Below are 21,458 nucleotides of genomic sequence, written 5' to 3' on the forward strand. Positions count from 1 at the left end.
GCTCCCAGGCCGTTAAGAAAAACATTCCTGGATTGTAGTGCTGACAAAAGGCAAAAGGTTTTTTAAAAATTTACGTATCAAAGGAACAGAGGAAGGATTTATAAATGCAGGTTTTTCTTAATGAAATGCTCTAAGAAAAGGGAGAGGGGAAAAAGATCACTCTCTTTTGGCAAGAGGATAAATTCATCTTGCCTACCTGCTTGCCTCCCTCTCTCCTTCCCTCTCTCCCCCTCTCCCTTTTCCCCTCTCCTGCCCTCTTCCCTCCCTCCCTCTCCCTCTCTCCCTTTCCTTCCCTTCTCCACTGGTTGGTTCAAGAAGGGATAGACTATGATCTGGCCTAAAGCCTGGGCCTAGACCTACTGGGAAGGCTGCCCTAAGAAACCAACCCTGATAAATTGGCCTTTGATTCAGACTTTCTGTAAATACTCAGGAATGTGTTGGTGGGCTTCCAGAACAGTTGGGAGAGGCTAGGCAGGTGCAAAGACTCCCAGGAGGTTAGTGGGTAAGAACTTCTCCAAAAGCCAGTCAGATACTGCCAGTGACAACAGAGCTCCTTGTGAGGACTTCTGTAAGGGAAAGACCACTATTAACAAAGATAAAAGGCGTGAGACAGACTGGGAGAAAATATTTGCGGCGTCTGTAACAAATGATTATCATCCAGAGTATGTAAACCTCCACGCTCCAGAAAAAAAGCTGTCAACCCAACAGAAAAAGTAGGCAAAGGGTGTAAAGAAGGCATTCTCAGAATAAGAAGTAGAGAAAATAGGGAAATACAAAATAAAATGAGAAACCAGTTTTTTATCTGCCAAACTGGAATAAATTTTCTGTGTTCCCTTTTTTCCTTTCTTAAGATTTTAGAGAATCTACAACTCTATTTCTAATCTAGTAGTAGTTTAATTAAAATGTTTAAATCTGTGCTTTTCCATTAATGTCAAGAATATATCAGGTGAGTTGACAACCTACAGAATGGGAGAAAATATTTACAAATTATGTATCTGATAAGAGTCTAATGTCCAGGATGCGTAAAGAACTTTTAAAACTCAGCAATAAAAAGACAACTTAATTAAGAAATGGGTAAAGGATTTAGATAGACATATCTCCAAAGAAGATATGTGAATGGCCAATAAGCATGTGAAAAGATGCTCAACATCATTTGAGAAATTGGAACCCTCATATGTTGCTGGTGGGAGTGTAAAATGGTGTAGCCACTTTGGAAAAGTTTGTCAGTTTCTCAAAAAAGTTAAGCATCGAGTTATATCATATGGCCCAGTGTATACCCAAGAGAACTGAAAACATATGCCTGTATGAGCATTGTATGTGAATGCTCATAGTAGCATTATTCATAATAGGCAAAAGTGGAAACAGTCCACATGTCTGTCAACTGGTGAATGGATAAACAAATGTGGTATATTATTACAGTGGAGTACTATTTGGCAATAAAAAGGAATGAAGTACCGACATATTCTACAACATGGATGAACCTCAAAAACATGCTACGTATAAGCAGCCAGATGCAAAGACTAAATATTGTATGATAACATTTATATGAAATGTCCAAAAAAGGGTAAATATATAGTGATAGAAAATAGATTAGTGATTGCCTACGGCTGAGGGTGGAAATGAGGGATAATGGGCATGAGATTCCAAAGTAGCTGCACCATGTTTCACTCTCACTAGCGATGTGAAAAGGTTCACATTTCTCCACATCCTCACCAGCACTTGTGTCTGTCTGTCTTTTTGATTGTAGTTGTTCTAGTGGATGAGAAATGGTATCTCGTAGTTTTGATTTGTGTTTCACTAATGACTAATGAAATTGAGCATTTTATTGGCCGTTTGTATGTCTTCTTTGGAGAAATAGCTATTCAAATTCTTTGCCCTTTTTTAAATTGCATTATTTGTCTTTTTATTATTGACCTATAAGAGTTCTTTATGAATTCTAGATGCAAGTTCCTTATTGGATATATGATTTGCAAATATTTTCTCCCGATCTGTGGGTTTCTTTTTACTTTCTTGATGGTATCTTTTGAAATAAAAAAGTTTTAAATTTTGTAAGTCCAACGTATCAGTGTTTTTCTTTTATCTCATGTGTTTGTTTTCTGTCTCATGTGCTTTTGGTATTGTATCTAAAAAATCATTGCCTAACTAATCCAAGATTACAAAGATTTACTCTGTGTTTTCTTTTTAGAATTTCATAGATTTATCTCATATTTAGATCCATGATCCATTTTGAGTTAATTTTTGTATATGGTCTGAGTTAGGGGTCGAAATTCATCTTTTTGCATGTGGATATACCATTGTCCTTGCACCATTTGTTGAAAAGACTATTTTTTTACCATTGAATTTTCTTGGCACATTTGTTGAAAATCAGTTGACTGTAAATGTATGAACTTATTTCTGGGCTCTCATTTCTATTCCATTGACCTATGTATCTGTCCTTATGCCAGTATCACCTTGTTTTGATTACTGTAGCTTTGTAGTAAGTTTTGAAATTGGGAAGTCTGGGTCCTCCAACTTTGTTCTTATTTTTCTAGATTGTTGCGGCTATTCTGGGTTCTTTGCATTTCCATATGAGTTTTAAGTTGAGCTTGTCAATTTTGGCAACAACATCAACAAAAAACCAGCTGATATTTGATAGGGATTGTGTTAAATGTATAGATCAGTTTGGGGTGTGTTGCCATCTTAACAATATTAAGCCTTTTACTTTATGAACCTGGAACGTCTTTCTGTTTCTTTAGTTCTTTACTTTCTTTCAGCAATGTTTTATAGTTTTCAATGTACATACCCTGCACTTATTTTGTTAAATTTACTATACAAAGTATTTTATTCTTCTTCATGGTATTGTGAGTGGAATTATCTTCATTTCATTTCTGATTGTTCATTGCTAGTGTATAGAAATACAATTGATTTTTGTATGTTGATTTTGTATCATGTAACCTTGCTGAACTCATTTAATATTTCTATCACTTTTTTAGTGGATTTCTTAGGGTTTTCTACATATAAGATTATATTGTCTGCTAAGAAAGCTAGTTTTACTTTTCCTTTTCCAATATGGATACCTTTTTTTTTTTTTTTCCTGTAAGGAAGATCAGCCCTGAGCTAACATCCGATGCCAATCCTCCTCTTTTTGCTGAGGAAAACTGGCCCTGGGCTAACATCTGTGCCCATCTTCCTCCACTTTATATGGGACGCTGCCACAGCGTGGCCTGACAAGCGGTACATCGGTGCTTGCTCGGGATCTGCACCTGAGCTGCCAGCAGTGGAGCGCGTGCACTTAACTGCTATGCCACAGGGCCGGCCCTTGGATACCTTTGTTTAAATTTATTTTTGGGGGCTAATTAGCCTGGCTAGAAACTCTAGTACAATGTTGAATAAAAGTGGTGAGAGTGGACATCATTGTCCATGATGTCAAGATTAGGACATCATGTTCCTAATCTTAGGGGGAAAGAAATTAGTCTTTCTCCATTAAGTATGATGTTGGCTTTAGGTTTTTTGTACTTGCCCTTTATCAGGTTGAGAAATTTTCCTTCTATTCCTAGTTTTTTTGAGGGTTTTTGTCATAATTGGGTGCTGGATTTTGTCAAATGCTTTTTCTGTATCTATTGCAGTGATCATGTGGTTTTTGTTCTTTAGTCTGTTAATCCTATGGATTACATTAATTGATTTAAGGATGTTAAACCAGCCTTGTATTCCTGGGATAAAGCCCATTTGCTCATGATATATAATCCTTTTTAATGTGTTGCTGGATTCAGTTTGCTAGTTGGGGATTTTGTGTCTATATTCATGAGGGATATGGGTCTGTTTTGTAGTTTTGTTTCTTGTGATGACTGTTTGGCTTTGGTATCAGGGTAGTACTGCTTCATGGAATGAGTTGGGAAGTAGTCCGTCTTCCTCTATTTACTGGAAGAGTTTCTGAAGGATTGGCATTAATTCTTCTTTAAGTGTTGATAGAATTCACCAGTGAAGCCATCTGGGCCTGGACTTTTCTTTGTGGGAAGAATTTTTATTGTTAATTCAATCTCTTTACTTATTATAGGTCTATTCAGATTTTCTATTTTTGCTTGACGGTTTTGGTAATCTGTGTTTTTCTAGGAATTTGTTTCATCTAAGTTATCAAATTTGTTGGCATACACTTGTTCACAGTATTTTCTTGCAGATAGTTTTTTAGCTATATGTATTCTCCTGTTTAACCTAGTGAGAGTTTTTTGTGTTGTGTCTGATTTTGTTTTATCTTTTTTCATTTTGCAAGATCTCCTTTGTGAGATTTTTTTGAGAGCTTGCTTTCTTATTTGATGGATGCAGTAATTTCTCAAGCCTCTTGGAATATAGTAAAATTAGTATTTTTCATTCTCTTAAGTTTCTTGCATTAACCCTTCCTTCAGGGTTGGTTGCTCTGCATGTTTATCCAGGTGGTGCTTTTAGGTTGATAATTTTCTTATATTGGTGGCTCTTCGAGGTTAATTTGTATATATAACTGAATGTCTAGATTTATTAGTATTGGCCAATATTGGGTGTTCTGAGCTGTTGTGAAGGTGTGGTGTGATGTCCTAAGGATGAGGCTGGCCGGCCAGCCACAGGGTCCTCCAGCTCTGGTCTGCTCTGATGCTGTTGAGTGGTCTGTGTTCCTCCCTCAGTAGAGGAAAGAAGGAGCAATGGACTAGGTGCCTAGATGCATTTGGCATGTTCATGGTTGTGCAAAGTGCCTCCTCTGCGGGGTGTTATGGCAACCTGAAGATAGCTAGGACATTGCCTTGATTTTCCTTTCTGAACCCAACCTCCCCCACCCCCCAACTCCACAGAACCATCCTTTCCTAATGCAGCCCCTAGACAGATGCCTCACCCAGCTGTTGAGCAGGCACAGAGCAGGTCCTGAGTCACTCACTACCTGCTCTCTTGAGCCTGCTGTCTCCTTGCCTCTGCTGGATTTTTCAGGTGGCAATTGGTAAAGTGCATCTAATCACTTTGGCAGTCCCCTCCTTCTCCTACATTAGGATACAGGTGTCTCAACTCCCCTTTTTCTGTCAGATTGACCCAATCTGCTTTATAATTTCTAGAATCCTCAGTCCTTCCGAAGTATCTCTAAATACTTCTGATAGAACCTTTTCCTCTTATCTCACACTCCTATTGACTTATCCTTATATTTACGTTTCTTCTGTAATTTCAGTGGGATTTTGAAGGGGAAGAGAGAGACGAGCATTTGTTCAATCTTTTTATCTTGAACCAGAATACAAATTTTTTTGGTAAATGATTTCAGGTGTTACATTTTCTTTGTGTGTTGTGTTGCCCTATTGCTATATATACAGTTGCTCATCTTCACGGGAACAACGTGTATATCCCACACATCATAAGTAATTTTGGTGCAATAGTAACTGATGTAGTCATTTTTAAGTTTTCAACTGCAGTCTATATGGAACAACTCAGATGCCTATGGGGATGGGGTAGAAAACAGGTGGGTAAACAGAACAGGTACAAGGATACCGAAAGCTGCTGAGGTCGTGAAAAACTGCATCACGTCAGTCAACTAAGACAGATCTGCAAAAGTTGCTAAGAGTAGATCTTAAATATTTTTACCACAAAAAAGTAATGGTAGTTATGTGACGTGATGCAGGTGTTAGAACTAACAGCTACGGTGATAATCATTTTGCAATATATAAGTGTATCAGATCAACACATTGTACACCTTAAATTTAGAAAATGTTATATGTCAGTTGTATCTCAATAAAGCTGGGGGAGAAAAGATCTGCTTACGGTGGCACAGGTTGTGCACTATGTGAATGGCCCCACGCGGGGTCTGCAGTGCACAGCCTGCACACCTGTCCTGAGCAGTCCTGATAGGTCCAGACTTTGTATGTCTTTCTAATTGTAAAGTCCTATGTACATCAGGAATCTTAGTAATTCCACTTATGGAAATGTTTATATATAAAGATAGTTATTTTTCTAAAAATGAAAAATTGAAAGCCAACTAAATATCAGAATGTAAGGAAATGGTTAAATAACTATCATAATTCATAGAAATCATTCTGCCATTTAAAGTTTTGTTTATGATAGATGAAATAATGTAAAATAATTGTCATCTAAGTAAAAAAGTCATAATTGAACATTAATATGAACACAGCTGTGTAAAACTGTATAGAAAAAATACTGGAAGGAAAGATTCCAAATGTGAAGAGTGATCTCTGGGTGGTGGAATTGTATATGATATTCCCCCCTTTCCTTATATTTTTCAGATTTACTCTCATGAGCTTATATTGTTTTTTACAATGAATAACAACAAAAAGTATCTTTTTAATGGCTATGGACTTTCACCTTGCTGTAATATATTTCTGATTTTCCTGGACTAGCTCTTTTTTGATGTTTTGATCTTATTTCTCAAACTAGTTTTCAGTGGGCCAGTTTTGATGGTTTTGTATTTAGAGGCAATGAGGAACTTAAATAGATAATTACAAATAAATCCTGTTCTACTTACTCCATTTCTGCCATGGGACAGGCCTCTTAAAATTCTTTTCCTTTCAGCTTGCCAGTGCAACGGCCACAGCAAATGCGTTAATCAGAGTATCTGTGAGAAGTGTGAGAACCTGACCACTGGCAAGAACTGCGAGACCTGTATATCTGGCTTCTATGGTGATCCCACCAACGGGGGAAAATGTCAGCGTAAGTCAAATCCATCAGGGTTGCTGATTGCAGACCAAGTGGAACACAGTGCTTCTATTTGACTTGAATATCTAGAAAGGAAAAAGCCACTTGGTTAGATACTGCATTTCTGAAGTCATACTTGTCAGGAGCTCAGCTGAGCCTGGGAGAGAGTGAGCAGAGCTGCCAAGTGTCAGAGTAGCAGGTTAAAGCAACAAGCCAAAAATGAAAGAGTTAAGCCTTTAATCACTTCCTGTGATGGTGTAAGCAAGAGGCTTAAACCAGAGAAAGCACTGACCCGCCTTGTTCCATTTTCCCTCCTGCAATGGCACGCTGGTTGAGCGTCAGGAGGATCAGCACAGACATGGTGAGGCTCACTGTTGAGAGAGCCTGAGCAGAAGTCTCCAGCAAAAACCTTTTATGGAGCCTGGGTTGGGGAGGGAGAGTGGAGGGAAGGGCTAGGAGTGGAAAAGTCCTGGGGACTGAGTCAGAGTGGGGAAAGTGTCTTCAAGGCTTACCCCTCCTCCCACATAAGGAGTCTCAGCAGAAGCATCTGAAGAAGACCTCTGTCTAAGGCCTCAGACAAAGAGCCCTAGGAATGAAGGCGCCTGAGCTGGGAATGCAAATATGTGAAGGAGGTGGCTCACCAGAGGGTCCTGAGACCTCAACTGCAGCTCCCCCCAGAGACTGCCAGGCGCTGGCTGTGCACCCAGGCTGGTGTGGGGAGGGCAGCTTTCCCTGTAAGGCCTGCCAGGGAAACCTTTATAATTGCCTGTGGTTGGGAAAAGAAAATCACACATAGATTTTTAGTCAGGAGCCAGACTCAGTATTTCTATTAAAATTTAAATAGTCCCACGTTTCCCCATACATGTCAAATAGATTCCTGCAAGCAATAGGGCATTTTATTGTTAGAATGTTAATTATATATTTTTTAAACGACAAGTGATACCGATGAACTGTTTTTTAGTTTGTTCTAGTTTCCAGTGGAAAGACCCTTCAGGTTCTGAGCAGGAAAATAAATAAGAAAGAAAAATCTCTACCTACTCCCCAAATCCCACCTCCAGACTTATTAGCATGGCCCTCAGAGCAGCCAGGAGAAAGCTAGTGTTCCAGTGGTGAATCCCTTAACCTCTCTGGGGCTCGGTTTCCTCATCTGTAGAGTGGGGATAATACGGGAGTTGTTGAAATGAAAGCGGACAGAGCAGTGCATGACATGTAGTCAGCACTCGATAGGTGTGAGCAGTTACTATTACTCTTCTAATGTCATTTCTCACCACTCTTAGATAAAATGTCTTGCTCAGATTAAAAGGTATACAGTAAAAATATTTTTCCTGCTCTTTGTGAATGATCTTCATCCTTAGATAGTAATCAGAGTACCTGACATTATTGAATGGTAAACGTCTACGGGGCATTGTGCTGGCAGCCACCCAACACATAAGTGCTTTTATTATCCCCAAGATGAAGTAACCTGCCCAGGGTCTCACTGCGAGATGTGCCCACACTGGGAACCACATCCAGGATGTGTGACTTTAACTGCTGGGCCTGGTTGTGCCTCCGGGTGCCATCATCCCCATATCTGCAGCAAAGGATAATAGCTATGATTTATTGAATGCTTAGTGTGTTTCATTCATGTATTATCTCATTTAATCCTCACAACAACACTATGAGATGGGACTGTTATTATCCCCATCTTATGGACGAGGAAACTGAGACTTAGGTTAAATAGCATGCCCACAGTTACACAGGAGCTAAGTGGAGAGGATGAATTCAAACCCAGGCAAACTGACTTCAGGCCTCTGCTTTTTACTGGTGCACTGCACCCCGTTTCCGTGGTCAACAGAGCCAAGAGTTGAACACTCATGTTTCTGACTCCAGCATCCATTCTCTTAACCAGTGCACTGTTGTAAATTTCACAGGTTTCTTTGGGTGATTTTTTTTTTTTCCTCTGAATTTATTTTAAAAGTACACCTATCTCCAGCCTAATGCCTTTAATTTATTTGGAATAAATTATTCAGAAAAACAGGGTGTAAAGTAAAAAGGCATTGAGCAAAAAGACTCATTTATTTCAACTGAAGCATAAAATTTGTCATAGCTCACACTTATGTGTTGGATAAAAAAGGTGGAGATGTGTTGATGGCTAGAGGAGAGAGATGAGAAGAGTTGTTTTCTGTGAAGGCTAAAAAAACATCTAGGCAAGGGTGGTGAGTCCTGAAGAGCCTCTGAAACACTGACATGCCATTGGAATACCACCCCAGAGCTGGGCCGTGGTATGATTTGAAATGTGGCCATTGTGGAGAAGGCACCTCAACTGAGATGGGACGCACCCCTTCCCTCAGGGGCACTCATTGCTCAGGGTGTCTCCATTGGACCAGGGAGTGTGTCTGTGTCCCCACACTCGGAGCCTGGCACACTGGAGATGCCTCGTAAATATTTATTGAATGAATGAAAGAATCAAAATAGGGAAAAACGGAGTCTATTGAAAAGATCAAAATAGCGATTGCTTCAGATGGCAGTGGAAATCGGCATTCTCTTTCCTCAGGTCCTGTGACTTTGGCTCCTTTAATGTTGCCTTTACATTATTTGAGATAAATCATTAGCTAAAAAACATGAATCTTACCCATTAAATGCTTTTGTTTTATTCTGTCTTTCCTGTCGAATCCAATTCAGATAAAATTATTTGTTTTAGGAAAAATCTCTGATAGTAGTAATTTTAAGCAATTGTGACCTTCATTCATTTTCTTTCTCCCCAGCATGCAAGTGCAATGGGCACGCGTCACTGTGCAATACCAATACGGGCAAGTGCTTCTGCACCACCAAGGGCGTCAAGGGCGACGAGTGCCAGCTGTGAGTACCACACTCCCAGGACCCCTGCTGCAGGCCATGCCTGGGTTTAGTGGGTCACGCCAGGTCAGCTGGGTCTGTACCACCAGGGAGGGCCGAGAGGCTATGAAACTGCTGAACCCTGAGAACCACCCTCTTCCCTGTGCCTTGTTGCCATGGGCTCTAAGGGATCCTGAGTGAGTGATTTGGAATTTTGCCCTTTCTACTTCAGACAGGTCTAATTTGGTTGCCCTCCATACTGAGCATGTCGTCAGTTTAGCAGCAATTCCTTAATGGCTCTTTTAATTCACACTTTTTTATGTTTGAGTGACACTGACATTTCCTGGGTTGCTGACTTCGATTAGTCTTTTAATTTCAGCAGCTACTTGATTTTTGTCATGCCAGGAGATGGCACCCTTTCCCAAAGATAGAATTGAAAGAGCTGGTATTCCAGGACAGTATTTTGTTTGGTATTTTGGTTGTCTGATAGTGGAGATGATCCTCTGGCCTTTAACACATCCCTCCCTGTTCTAGTATTTTCCTCGATGAAGTGTGTTAGACATCTTCCAGGGAAGAGTCTGGGGTCCCCGTTCCTGAGAATGCAAACAAGATCAGCCAGACTTGGGGTTTCAGCCCTGGCTGTGCCTCCACTGAGCAGGGTGCTCTTGAGACAGATCACTTAGCTGCACTGAGCCTTGGTTTCCCCATCTGTCACAGTGAGACTAGTGATAATTGTTTTTAGTGTCCTGGTGAGTGGAAACAAGAGAATTGTTCCCCAACTAATATATGCGGAAAACCTCATAAAACACGTGCTCCAGGTTTACTCCTCTTAAGAAGAGACTTAAGGAAAAAATGTTAGTAGTGTCAAAACATTGAGCTGATAATGCAGATACAAGCAGATACATCATTGGTAAACTTTGTTTTTCTTAAAGAACACTAGTAATAACGTCACCAGTGATGGAGACATCAGTAGTGGTGTTCAGGAGGGAATTGCTCTGTCTACAGTTTATAGTTTACACTACTGTTTATATTTACTGGTTTCATGGTGCCTTAAAGCCAATAAGTGAAGAAAAGTCTAATCAAAGATTAAATTTAACTTACAGATCCAGGTTCCTTTAAACAGAAAAATATAATAGTGCGAAATTAGTCACTCCTGCCCTCAGTTAGGGTATAAAATAAAGAAATGAGGTGTAGGTCCAGTGAAAGACTTTCTCTTTAAGAGATTTTAGATATAAGCCGGTGCTAAAAATCCCCCTGGATAAAAGGACACAATATCCCTGTACTATTTATCTGGCAAAAGTGCTTGCCCCAAGCTTCCCCCTCCTTTCCTCATAGTGCATAGCTATGGTGCCTGCCTAAATGGCTTTGTGAAGTGGGAGACTGGGTTTTGCTGATGTTCATAGATGATATCTGTAGGGAAATTAATAATTCTTTTTGACTAGAACTTATTTTTTTCATCCAGAGTGTTGAACCATGTTCAAGGGTTTAAAAAAAACAAAAACGTGATTCTTTGTGTTTAGCCTTCTGTCACTTGTATTTAAAGAACAGGATCAATTTATCCAGAGAGAACAGGAAAGAAGTTCGAGAAATGAATATTTGAAAAATGTTTTAACTGCACTTCTAGAAGAATATTTAGTCCACAGAAAAGTGAAAATGTGTTTTTCATGATAATAAATAGGATCTAGATTGATTATATTTGGATTTGTATAATGTGTTTTGGCAAATGTTTATCACTTGGTGTGAACTGCTTGGGCAGTCAGCATTGTAAATGAATGCAAACTCTCGTTAGTCCACCTGATCTGAGTAACAGTGAAGAATGTAATTATATTGACTCAGAACTGTTTGTGGTTTATTTAAAAGGATCTGCTTGATTTTAAAATGAATATGGATTCTGTTTTAGCTAGCAATAGAAAATAATCTTCACTTTCTTCCCCTCCTCTAGATGTGAAGTAGAAAATCGATACCAGGGAAACCCTCTCAAAGGAACATGTTATTGTAAGTTTTCCTGCAGTTCTTATTTGTCTAGAAGCAAAGTAGTTCAATAAAACTTCTTTAACATGGTTTGAGAATGGTAAGTGCTATAGGAATATAGCAACTACCCATGGAAGTGTCTCCTAATTTGATGGTTTACATTCTGTTAAGTTTACTAGTTATATGAACACTATTTTAAGCTGTTTTAATTGTGGTCTTGGTTTATGTTACTGTGTCTATGGCAGATATCAGGAGAGAGTACAGAGATACATGTCTCTGGCTTCCCTTGTTTACATTCTCTTGAAACCTTATTTCATTTGCCATTACCTGGTTGAGGTCACCAACCTCAAACTTGGATCAACCTTTGATCTGTATCCTATATATCGTATATTTTAGGATATAGATCAAAACCAGAATTCTTAAAATATAGTTTGTTATCATTCTCTCTGAAACTTATTTGTGTTATACCACCTCATTAGGAACTACTATATAGAATAAAATATCTAATGATTAAGTTACAGTGAAAGGTAAATCTGGTGAGGTAACCAGGTCCTTATGGGTAAATGCATTTTGTCCTGTAGGAGAATACACATAGTAAGCTAGATTATGGAACCAGAGAAAAAGGAGTTAATGTTTTGGCATATTCGCTGTAATTATATACCTGCTTTCCCGAGTTGAACAGCATCCCCTCAAAATTCATGTCCATCTGGAACGTATAAATGTTGCATATGTAACTGCTAGAAGAAAACAGGAGAAAAACTTCATGACCTTGGGTAGGGGACAGTTCTTAGACATGATTCCAAAAGCACAATTCATAAAAGAAAAAGTTGATTAATGAGACTTTATCAAAATTTAAAACTTGCATTTTAAAAAAACACCATTAATGGCCAGCCCAGTGGCATAGCGGTTAAGTTTGTACGCTCTGCTTCAGTGGCCCAGGGTTCACAGGTTTGGATCCTGGGCGCAGACCTACGCACTGCTTGTCAAGCCATGCTGTGGCAGGTGTCCCACATATAAAAAATAGAGGAGGATGGGCACAGATGTTAGCTCAGGGCCAATCTTCCTCAGCAAAAAGAGGAGGATTGGCAACAGATGTTAGCTTGGGGCTAATCTTCCTCACCGAAACAAAAAAACCATTAAAAAAATAAAAAGCCACAGACTAGAGAAAATGTTTGCAAATCATATATTTGATAAAGAGCTTATATCCAGCATATACAAAGAACTCTTACAACTGAATAAGGAGGCATTTCCAGTTAAAAACAGGCCAAGATTTGAATAAACATTTCACCAAAGAAAGTATATGAATGGCCAACAAGCACATTAAAAAATGCTTAACATCATTAGACATTTGGGATATGTGTATTAAAACAACAATGAGACACACCCCTAGATGACTAGAATCAAAAGCCAGTACCGTGGCTTAATAGAAGACAACTGGATTCTCACATCTGCTCTACATTCAATCTGTTGCAATACGTCTCTTTGGTTAAAGTAGATGGAAAAAACCCTGGCCTCACCAGACATACTATTGGAAAAGAATGGAGTATTTTAATAACCTTTTCAGATAATTATGGCTATTATCCTTTGATACCATACCAAAACCAGACAACTGGTCATTTCTTAAAGGTTAGTTACAGTGTGGAACCTGAAACCACATCAATGAATTTATTATAATCTGTTACATTAAAATCTATCTGTCTTGAAACATAAAAGCCAATACGAAGTTTTAGCAGTGATGTGGAGAAACTGGAACCTTTATGCATTCTTTGTGAGAATGTAAAATGGTATAGCTGCTTTGGAAAACCATTTGACAGTTTCTTAAACAGTTAAAAATAAACTTACCAACAACTCCCCATTTCCCTCTTCCCCCAGCCCCTGGCAACCACCGTTCTACTTTCTGTCTCTATGAATTTGACTACTCTAGGTACCTCGTATAAGTGGAATTATACAGTATTTGTCTTTTTGTGACTAGCTTATTTCGTTTAGCATAATGGTTCATCCATGTTGTAGCCGGTGTCAGAATTTCCTTCCTTTTTAAGGCTGAGTAATATTCCATTGTATGCATATACCACATTTTGTTTATCCATTCGCCTGTCAGTGGACACTTGGCTTGCTTCCACCTTTCAGCTGTTGTGAATAATAGCTATCTATGATCCATTTGGCTGCTATGAACATGGATGTACAAATAACTCTTCAAGATCTTGCTTTCAGTTCTTTTGGGTACATACCCAGAATTGGAATTGCTGGATCATTTGGTAATTCTTCGTTTAATTTTTGAGGAATTTCCATACTAGTTTCCACAGCAGCTGCACCATTTTACGTAGCCACCAGCAGTGCATAAGAGTTCAAATTTCTCCACATCCTCACCAACACTTGTTATTTTCTGTTTTTTAATAGTAGCCATCCTAATGGGTGTGAGGTTGTATCTCATTGTGTTTTTTATTTGCATTTCTCTAGTGATTAGTGATGTTGAACATCTTTTCATGTGCTTATTGGCCATTCGTATATCATCTTTGGAGAAATATGTATTCAAGTCCTTTGCCCATTTTTATTTATTTATTTTTTTGGGAGGAAGATTAGCCCTGAGCTAACATCTGTTGCCAATCCTCGTCTTTTTGCCGAGGAAGACTGGCCCTGTGCTAACATCCATGCCCATCTTCCTCCACTTTATGTGGAACGCCGCCACAGCGTGGTTTGACAAGTGGTGCCTTGGTGCGCGCCCGGGTTCCAAACCTGGGCTGCCAGCAGCGGAGCACGCACACTTAACCGGTACGCCACGGGGCCGGCCCCGCCTTTGCCCATTTTTAAATTGGGTTGTTTGTTTTTTTGTTGTTGAATCTTAAAATAGACTTTTTAGAATTAAATTATACCATCTTTGGCCAGTAGACTTTCTTTCAAGCGTGTTCTTTTGCTAAGTCACATTAGTATTTGAATGCTTTCTAAAATAAGATAACCAAGGTGCATATTCCTTGCCCCAGACCTGGAATCAACCATTTTTCCATGGAGTCTTGGTTCCTTTTATACCATTAATTTATAGCTTTCTATCCTTAAGCAAAACTTAGCATGAATAGATGTTCAATTAGTATTTGTGGGTGAATTAAGTTGGAACCTAAAATCTCAACCAGGGTCATGATATAAGGAGGTTTTGGTGGGTTAACCCAAATAAAATGATAGTGCTCACAGACTTGATTTCTAGTCCCTGCATATTGAGCCAAAAGTACTTTGCTGGCTATTGAATATTTATGAGAAAATCAGTGTGTATCTCAGAGACCTGTTCTATTTTGTTTTGTTTCAATTTTTAAATATGCATTTCTTTCTTTCCATAGATACTCTTCTTATTGACTATCAGTTTACTTTTAGCCTATCCCAGGAAGATGACCGCTATTACACAGCCATCAATTTTGTGGCTACACCTGATGAAGTAAGATTTTAAAAGTCTTCTTACTTTGTTTTGAATTTGTACGGGTCTTTTTCTTGGTCATTATGGACAGAAGCTCTGTCTTAGCAGTGGTCTCCAGAGTGGAGTATGCAGGATGTTGTTTACAGGTACAGGAAAGAAATATTAGAATCTACATTTTATTTATTTTCTATCTAAAAGGCAAGAACAGTGTTGGGTTAAGACTTACCAGGATCTGATATACAGACTGACATTGAGTCCACACGTACTTGGTTTACCCATCAGCCCATCGCAGCCCCATACAGAAAAGGAGAGGAGACTGCAAGGGGAACTCCCCTGCCAGAGGAGCAGGTGGCAGAGCCCAGATTTACTCTCTTAAAATGGACCAGAGGCTCAAAAAGTACCTGCAGAGAAAGTATGAGTTGAAGTTAATGCCGGTGATGCAAGGAAGGTGGCAGAGGTGACACTTCTTCTCCTAAAATGAGTTCTTAGTCTCATTAGGAGGTAAAAACAGTGGAGGTTTATATGGGTACAACAAGAAGTCAGCCAGAAATAATTGCAATTATTAAGACGATTATTTGAAATGTGGTTTTGTATCTGCTGTCGTTAATGATGAACCCCCCACCAGCCATAAGGTGTTAGCTCGTGGTGGAAGGGAGCCAACATAGCATTCCCATTTAAAAGTGAAACATCTAAAACATGAGGACATACCTGTAAGATTTATTCAATGAAATATAAAGTCAGTCAATATTCACTTCAATATGTAATGAAATTTTACTAAACTTGATGACGAATTATTTAGGAGCCTCTTTGGAAATTTCTTATTTCTCATCAACATACACAAAGCCATTGACCATTACAACATTCCTGTCACAATAAATATGCCAAATAATGCATAGAAAACAATATGACGATAGCCAATGTGTATTCCTTTGTTAACAAATGTTATCAGCAAACATTACTGAATTAAAAAAAATCAATAGTAGAACAAAGTCCACAATGCGAGGTGTTTGCTGTGCAATTAAATGAAAGTAAGATGTGTTTTTTATGTTCCATTTCAATGATAAAAATAAGAGATGTACTAGAAAAGAAACAGTCTCATGAGTGAATAGCTTTTTAAGTAAAAATAATAAATGACTTTCAATGAAAATATTTTGTGGAAAAACTGTGTAGGCATATCATTTGAGTGGCTGTGTTGACTGGAATTTAAAAAAAAAGATTTTGTGGTAACATTACAGCAAAAGTACCACACATGAAATTTATTTACTACCTTATTCGTAAGCAAGTGGTTGAAGTGTTCAGTCCTTCAGGATGTAGTTGATGCTGTTAATTTTATTTTAAATAATCATGGTAGACTCTTTGTGATACTTCTTAATGAGGTGGGGAGTGACCACGAAAATCTATGGGCTTCTTTGGAGTTCCCTGTTTATCTTATGACAGAGTATTTAATAGCGTTATACAATGTGTATGTTCTGTGTTTTACAAAAGCACTAGAATTTCGAGTTTATTGATCCTTTCCATGGAAAGAAGTGATTGTTAGTAATGTGCTGCCAGCAAATATTAAAAATAAATAAATAGATACTTGAGCTGTCCTTTAAAGAGAAAGGTGAGGTTTTAAACTATCAAAACAACACCCTTAAAAATCTTAATTTTCTAACCTGTTTTAAGATCTTTCAAAATGAAGAATTTCAGCAGGATTGGATCCATTTCTAATATATAAATATACAAAATCTGATTCATTTGCAAAAACAATTCTCTAACCCCAAGAAAGAGATTTATTAGCCAGATTTCAGTGAAAACTAAAAATCAGTGTTATAATTTCCCCAGCATGGCCAACAGTGCACTTCTTCCAGTTGACTCCACACATTTCTCAGAGATAGCTTTTTCAGTCATTGAAACCAAGAATCAAAATGAATTAAAGTAGCTCTTCAAATTGCTCTCTCTCTACTTGGTAAACAAGGTTTTCAAAGCTAGTAAAGCATAGTCAATCATATTTCTCTTGAAATAGTATTTTTAGTGAGAGAAAAATATTTTTGAAATCATGAATGAATACAAATTATTTCTATTTAGTTTATTGTAGCTTTATATGCTTTTTTTTTTTTTAGCCATTTCCGTTTTGGAGAACTTTACACTGTATATAATCCATCAGTTAAGAAGTACATAGGTTTTATTTTTAAACACATAAATTGGGGCACTTGATCAAGTGCTTTACTGATAGGAGTGGGCTCTCCAGATGTTTGGAAACAGCTGCCCAGAGGATCCTTAGGAGGCTGACTCTGCTAACATAGGTCCTAGGATGTAAGTCACTGTGCTCTGGTGAGGGTCTTTTTAAAAGATCCTTTTTCATGGAGTTAGGCATTTGATAAAGCATTAAATTCCATATGCTGTTATGGGAGGGAAATGAAATTTATTTGGGGTATATTGCTTATATTGGTTAGAAATTTTGCTAACTCTTTTAAGTGTGAGTTCCTCTTAAGACATTGTAAAATACTTGTTTTATCATTAAGAAAGTTGAAAGTAACAAAATGTAATTACTGCTTTATTTTAAAATCTGGGAAATTTTATAATTAATTTTCTAATTATTTGCAAATTATTTGCACCTCTCATCAGCAAAACAGGGATTTGGACATGTTCATCAATGCCTCCAAAAACTTCAACCTCAACATCACCTGGGCCCCCAGTTTCTCAGGTAAAGACATACCTAGAGAAGACCTTCCGAGTGGAGGTAATAGATTGAGAAATGTAGGAGTTGAGAAAGGGGGCTCTGGAGACAGACAGATGGGTTTGAATCCTGCTTTTGCCACTTATTAGCTGGGAGACCTTGAGCAAGTATCTAAACCCCTCTCTAGACCTTCGGGTTATTCATTGTAAAGAAAATCTCCTAGAATTGTTGTGTAGATTAAATTAGGTTCTACATGCTAGTGGCTACTGTGATATCAGGCTCAGTGCATGCTCACTACCCCGGCCCTACTGCCACCACTAGTACCACTGCTGCAGCCGCTGCTCTGGCACTATCATCATTATCCACATCCATGCTTCCGAAGTGACAAATGACTCATGGTTTCAAGAAACAGAAACATTTTAAAGAATGAGATTTTAGTAGGTACAGGGAAATGTACTTTGAAAATTAAATCAAGCTCTAAGAGCACGGCTTTTTCTGTCTTGCTTCTCTTATATGATTCACTAAAGATCTGTTGGGCAGAAAATCTACTAAAGAAATAGAGTGGTGGAGGAAGATGGGCATGGTTGTTAGCCCAGGGCCAGTCTTCCTCAGCAAAAAAAGGAGGAGGATTGGCAGATGTTAGCACAGGGCTGATCTCCTCACAAAAAAACAAAAAGAAGTAGAGTGGGCCTAATGTAGTGGTTAAGAACATAGCTTGACAGACCTGGGTTTGAATTCTGCCTGTTACTTACTATGCTGTTGGGCAAGTTACTTGAGCTTTCCGAGCCAATTTCCTTGTGTATAAAATGGGATAATAAAAACACCTCGCCATGTAGAGTGTAGAGATAATAAATGAAGTACTCAATGTAGTGCTTGAAACTTGGTAAATTCTTACTAAATGAGAATTTAGCTATATTTCACCATCATTATTACTATTACAATATTTTTTGGTCAAAACATGATGAGTTAGACTGATACAAAATAAGAACGTTACCTTTGCACATCACTTTATGGTTATCATGTCTTAAAAGATTGTATAGAATTCAGGAAAAGTTCAGAAACTTGCAGTGAGGAGAGACATTTAAGAAGATGTCTGAATTATTGGAGCATTTGTCTGGAAAAAGGCAGCCTCTCTGAGTGTGTGAATGATTTGCAAAGACTGTCTCAATGAGGACCTGACAGTCTGGGCTCTAGTCACAGGATTTAACTCAGACATGGGGAAAGTCCATTTCATGAATCTTTATAGACACTAGAATTCCTGGCTAAGGGAGAATATGGAATATTGAAGGACTGTGTGGGAATAGGATGGGTTTATACCACATTGGAGGGACTTAAATACAGTTGTAGCTGGTAGCAGAAGGGACTGAGTGACATTTCTTGCTCCTTCGTCTCCACTACTGTTGAGACTTAAGGTCACCGCTAGTTAGGAAGTGAGGGGTGAATCAGTGTGCCTGGTATAGGGGATCTGAGCACTGCCAAACAGATGTAAAGGGGAAATGCAAAGAAATTGAAGTGTTATGGGCAGAGATAATGCGATTGCTTGTTAATAGGATACTGGTGGTATCCGTATTTTCTCTAACACAGGTAGCCTGTTTCAGTGGAGGGGAGTTGGCAGGGGTTCCTGGTAAAACCATTCTGCTTAAAGGCATGGACTTTTGTATCAGCTTGCCCAGCTTCAAATCCCAGCTCCACTTCTTGCTGGCTGTGTGACCTGAGCCAAGTTACTTAATTTCTGTGAACCTCAGTTTCCTGATCTGTAAATAAGGATAATAATAAGATTGTTGTTAGGATTAAATGAGATAGAGTTGTTAAAAGCCGTTCCTGGAACATAGTCAGTGTTTAGTAAATGCTATTATCCTTACCATTAATGAGGGCAGATCCTGTCCAAAAAAAGTCTCTTCTATTTCATGCTTTTCTTCCTAACAGCTGGAACCCAGGCTGGAGAAGAGATGCCTGTTGTTTCGAAAACCAACATTAAGGAGTACAAAGATAGCTTCTCTAATGAGAAGTTTGATTTTCGCAACCACCCAAACATCACTTTCTTTGTGTATGTCAGTAATTTCACCTGGCCCATCAAAATTCAGGTAAGAAGTGCTTTTTGGTCTCACCTGCAGACATGGTGAAATCTCTTTAGCAGAGACTAAATTCACTAATTTAGTACTTGCGGTAAATGAGATGTACAGTATTGCTTTGCCTTCGTAATATCTATGGCAAAGGAGTGCTGAGCACATGAATATCGTAAAGAAGACTGTAGTGGGGATGGCTTAAATCACTTATGAAGGAAATTTATAAGCACTTTGAAAACAAGATGGCATATAACAAATTTGGTAATTATAACTGTATTCATTTCTTCAATGGGCACTTGCCATGTAAAAGTCTGTAGAGCTACAGAAAGAGTTTTAATTCTGGAGTGAGTAAAGTGGGTGTAGGTGAAACAAACACACATATAACCAGTGAAAGCCAGAGTGTGGAAAGTGCCATATGAAAAGATCCCCCAAGTGCTATCAGAGTTTAAAGGAGGTTAGGATGGAGTGTAACAGGAGGCAGTGTAAGGTCGAACTTAAGAACGTAGACCTTCTAGTCAGACAGACATGGGCTTTTGAGTCCTGGCTCACTCCTATACAAATCATGGAGCCTCTCCAAGTCTCAGATTCTTTGTGCATGTGACCTGAAAGGGTAGGTCTAAGAGTTCATGTCCCCTGCTGCAGCCACTGCTGTTATTAACCTGCTCCTTTTCTCAAGGGTCCACTGCTCTCCCTCTTTCTAAGACCCATGGCCCAATTTGTGCTTTTCATAATCATCTGCCACTGTGCTCGAGTCCTTGCCTCAGTACTTTCCACTTTTACCCCCTTCATTTTGGGTAAATGTGGAGTTCAGGGATGGGTGGACTTTCAGGGACTGGTTCATCTTTAGCCATGGAAGTGTGGTCACTGCACTGGTCTGTTTGCCGACTTCCATGATCAACTGAAGCAAGTTGTCAATGATCAATTAGGATAGATTTGAAATCTAGTTCTAGTGGTTTTGTGTTCATGCCTGTGACTGTGACTAAAGAATAGTCTTTTCCTTTCTAGAATGTGAGGGACAGGCTCTGTGTTATATCTTTACTCACCACCCTCTTTCTTTTTCCTGTCTAGATGGTCTACAGATTTGTTCATCCTCTAATCTACTTCTCCCTTTGCTCTTGAACACTGCTTGCCTCTTCAGCCAGTCTTCTTGTAACATTGACCAAATTACCTATTTCTGTTTCCTCTTATCTATTGACACATCAACCCACAACAGTCTTCCTTCTTCCCTCACCACATCCTGAAACTGCCCTGTCATGGTGGACTCCAGTGTCTGAATTCTTCAGTCCCCTTCTTCTCATTGCATGATTTGAGTTACTGTCTTTCTTGCCTTCCTGGTCCTGTCTTTCCCTGATTCTCTGGCCAATCTTTTTAGAGAGTCTTCTTCCTTAAACATTGGGAGCGTCTGGGATTCAGGCCTTAGTTCTCTCTGTCTTCATCTCACACAGTTTCCCTGGGTAATTCCATCCTGCTTGTGTCGGACTTGTGGTACTACTTTTGTACTGGTAATTCTCAGTGCCCTGTCCCCAGCCCAGCTTCCACTTGAGCTCCAGAACAGTATTCTTGGTTGCTGCCTAGACATCTCTACCTGGACATTTACAAGCTTCCTGCACTCAGCATATAGTCGTTCTTGTGATCTTAGCCCCAAACCCCTCCTTTCTCAGTGAATGGCACCACTATTCGTCCTATTGCACAAGCCAGGACCCTGGAAATCAGTTGCATTCCTGAGATAAACTTGACTTGGGCATAATGTATTATTTTCTTACTTTATGCATTGCTGGATTCAGTTTACTAATAAGTTGGTTAGAATTTTGTATCTACTTCACGAATGAGAATGTCTGATAATTATTCTTTCCTATCCTTCTTATTGTTTTTATATCAAGATTAAACTAACCTTTAATAATTATAGATTGGGGAG

General features: G+C 38.9%; 1 protein-coding gene across 2 annotated transcripts in view; it reads left to right on the forward strand.

The window, feature by feature from the left end:
• The window catches only part of ATRN (attractin), a 161,045-nt gene that overhangs the window by 94,269 nt on the left and 45,318 nt on the right, over window positions 1-21,458 (forward strand). For both annotated transcript variants that reach the window (XM_004433802.3, XM_087445542.1), the window contains exons 19-24: window positions 6,511-6,648; window positions 9,378-9,471; window positions 11,390-11,442; window positions 14,745-14,839; window positions 17,426-17,504; window positions 19,404-19,561. In XM_004433802.3, the coding sequence (XP_004433859.1) occupies window positions 6,511-6,648; window positions 9,378-9,471; window positions 11,390-11,442; window positions 14,745-14,839; window positions 17,426-17,504; window positions 19,404-19,561 (617 nt within the window). The remainder of the gene's footprint in view (window positions 1-6,510; window positions 6,649-9,377; window positions 9,472-11,389; window positions 11,443-14,744; window positions 14,840-17,425; window positions 17,505-19,403; window positions 19,562-21,458) is intronic.

Source organism: Ceratotherium simum, chromosome 21, assembly GCF_057802395.1.
Source record: "Ceratotherium simum simum isolate JZ-2026a chromosome 21, ASM5780239v1, whole genome shotgun sequence".
NCBI classification, from domain to species: domain Eukaryota; kingdom Metazoa; phylum Chordata; class Mammalia; order Perissodactyla; family Rhinocerotidae; genus Ceratotherium; species Ceratotherium simum.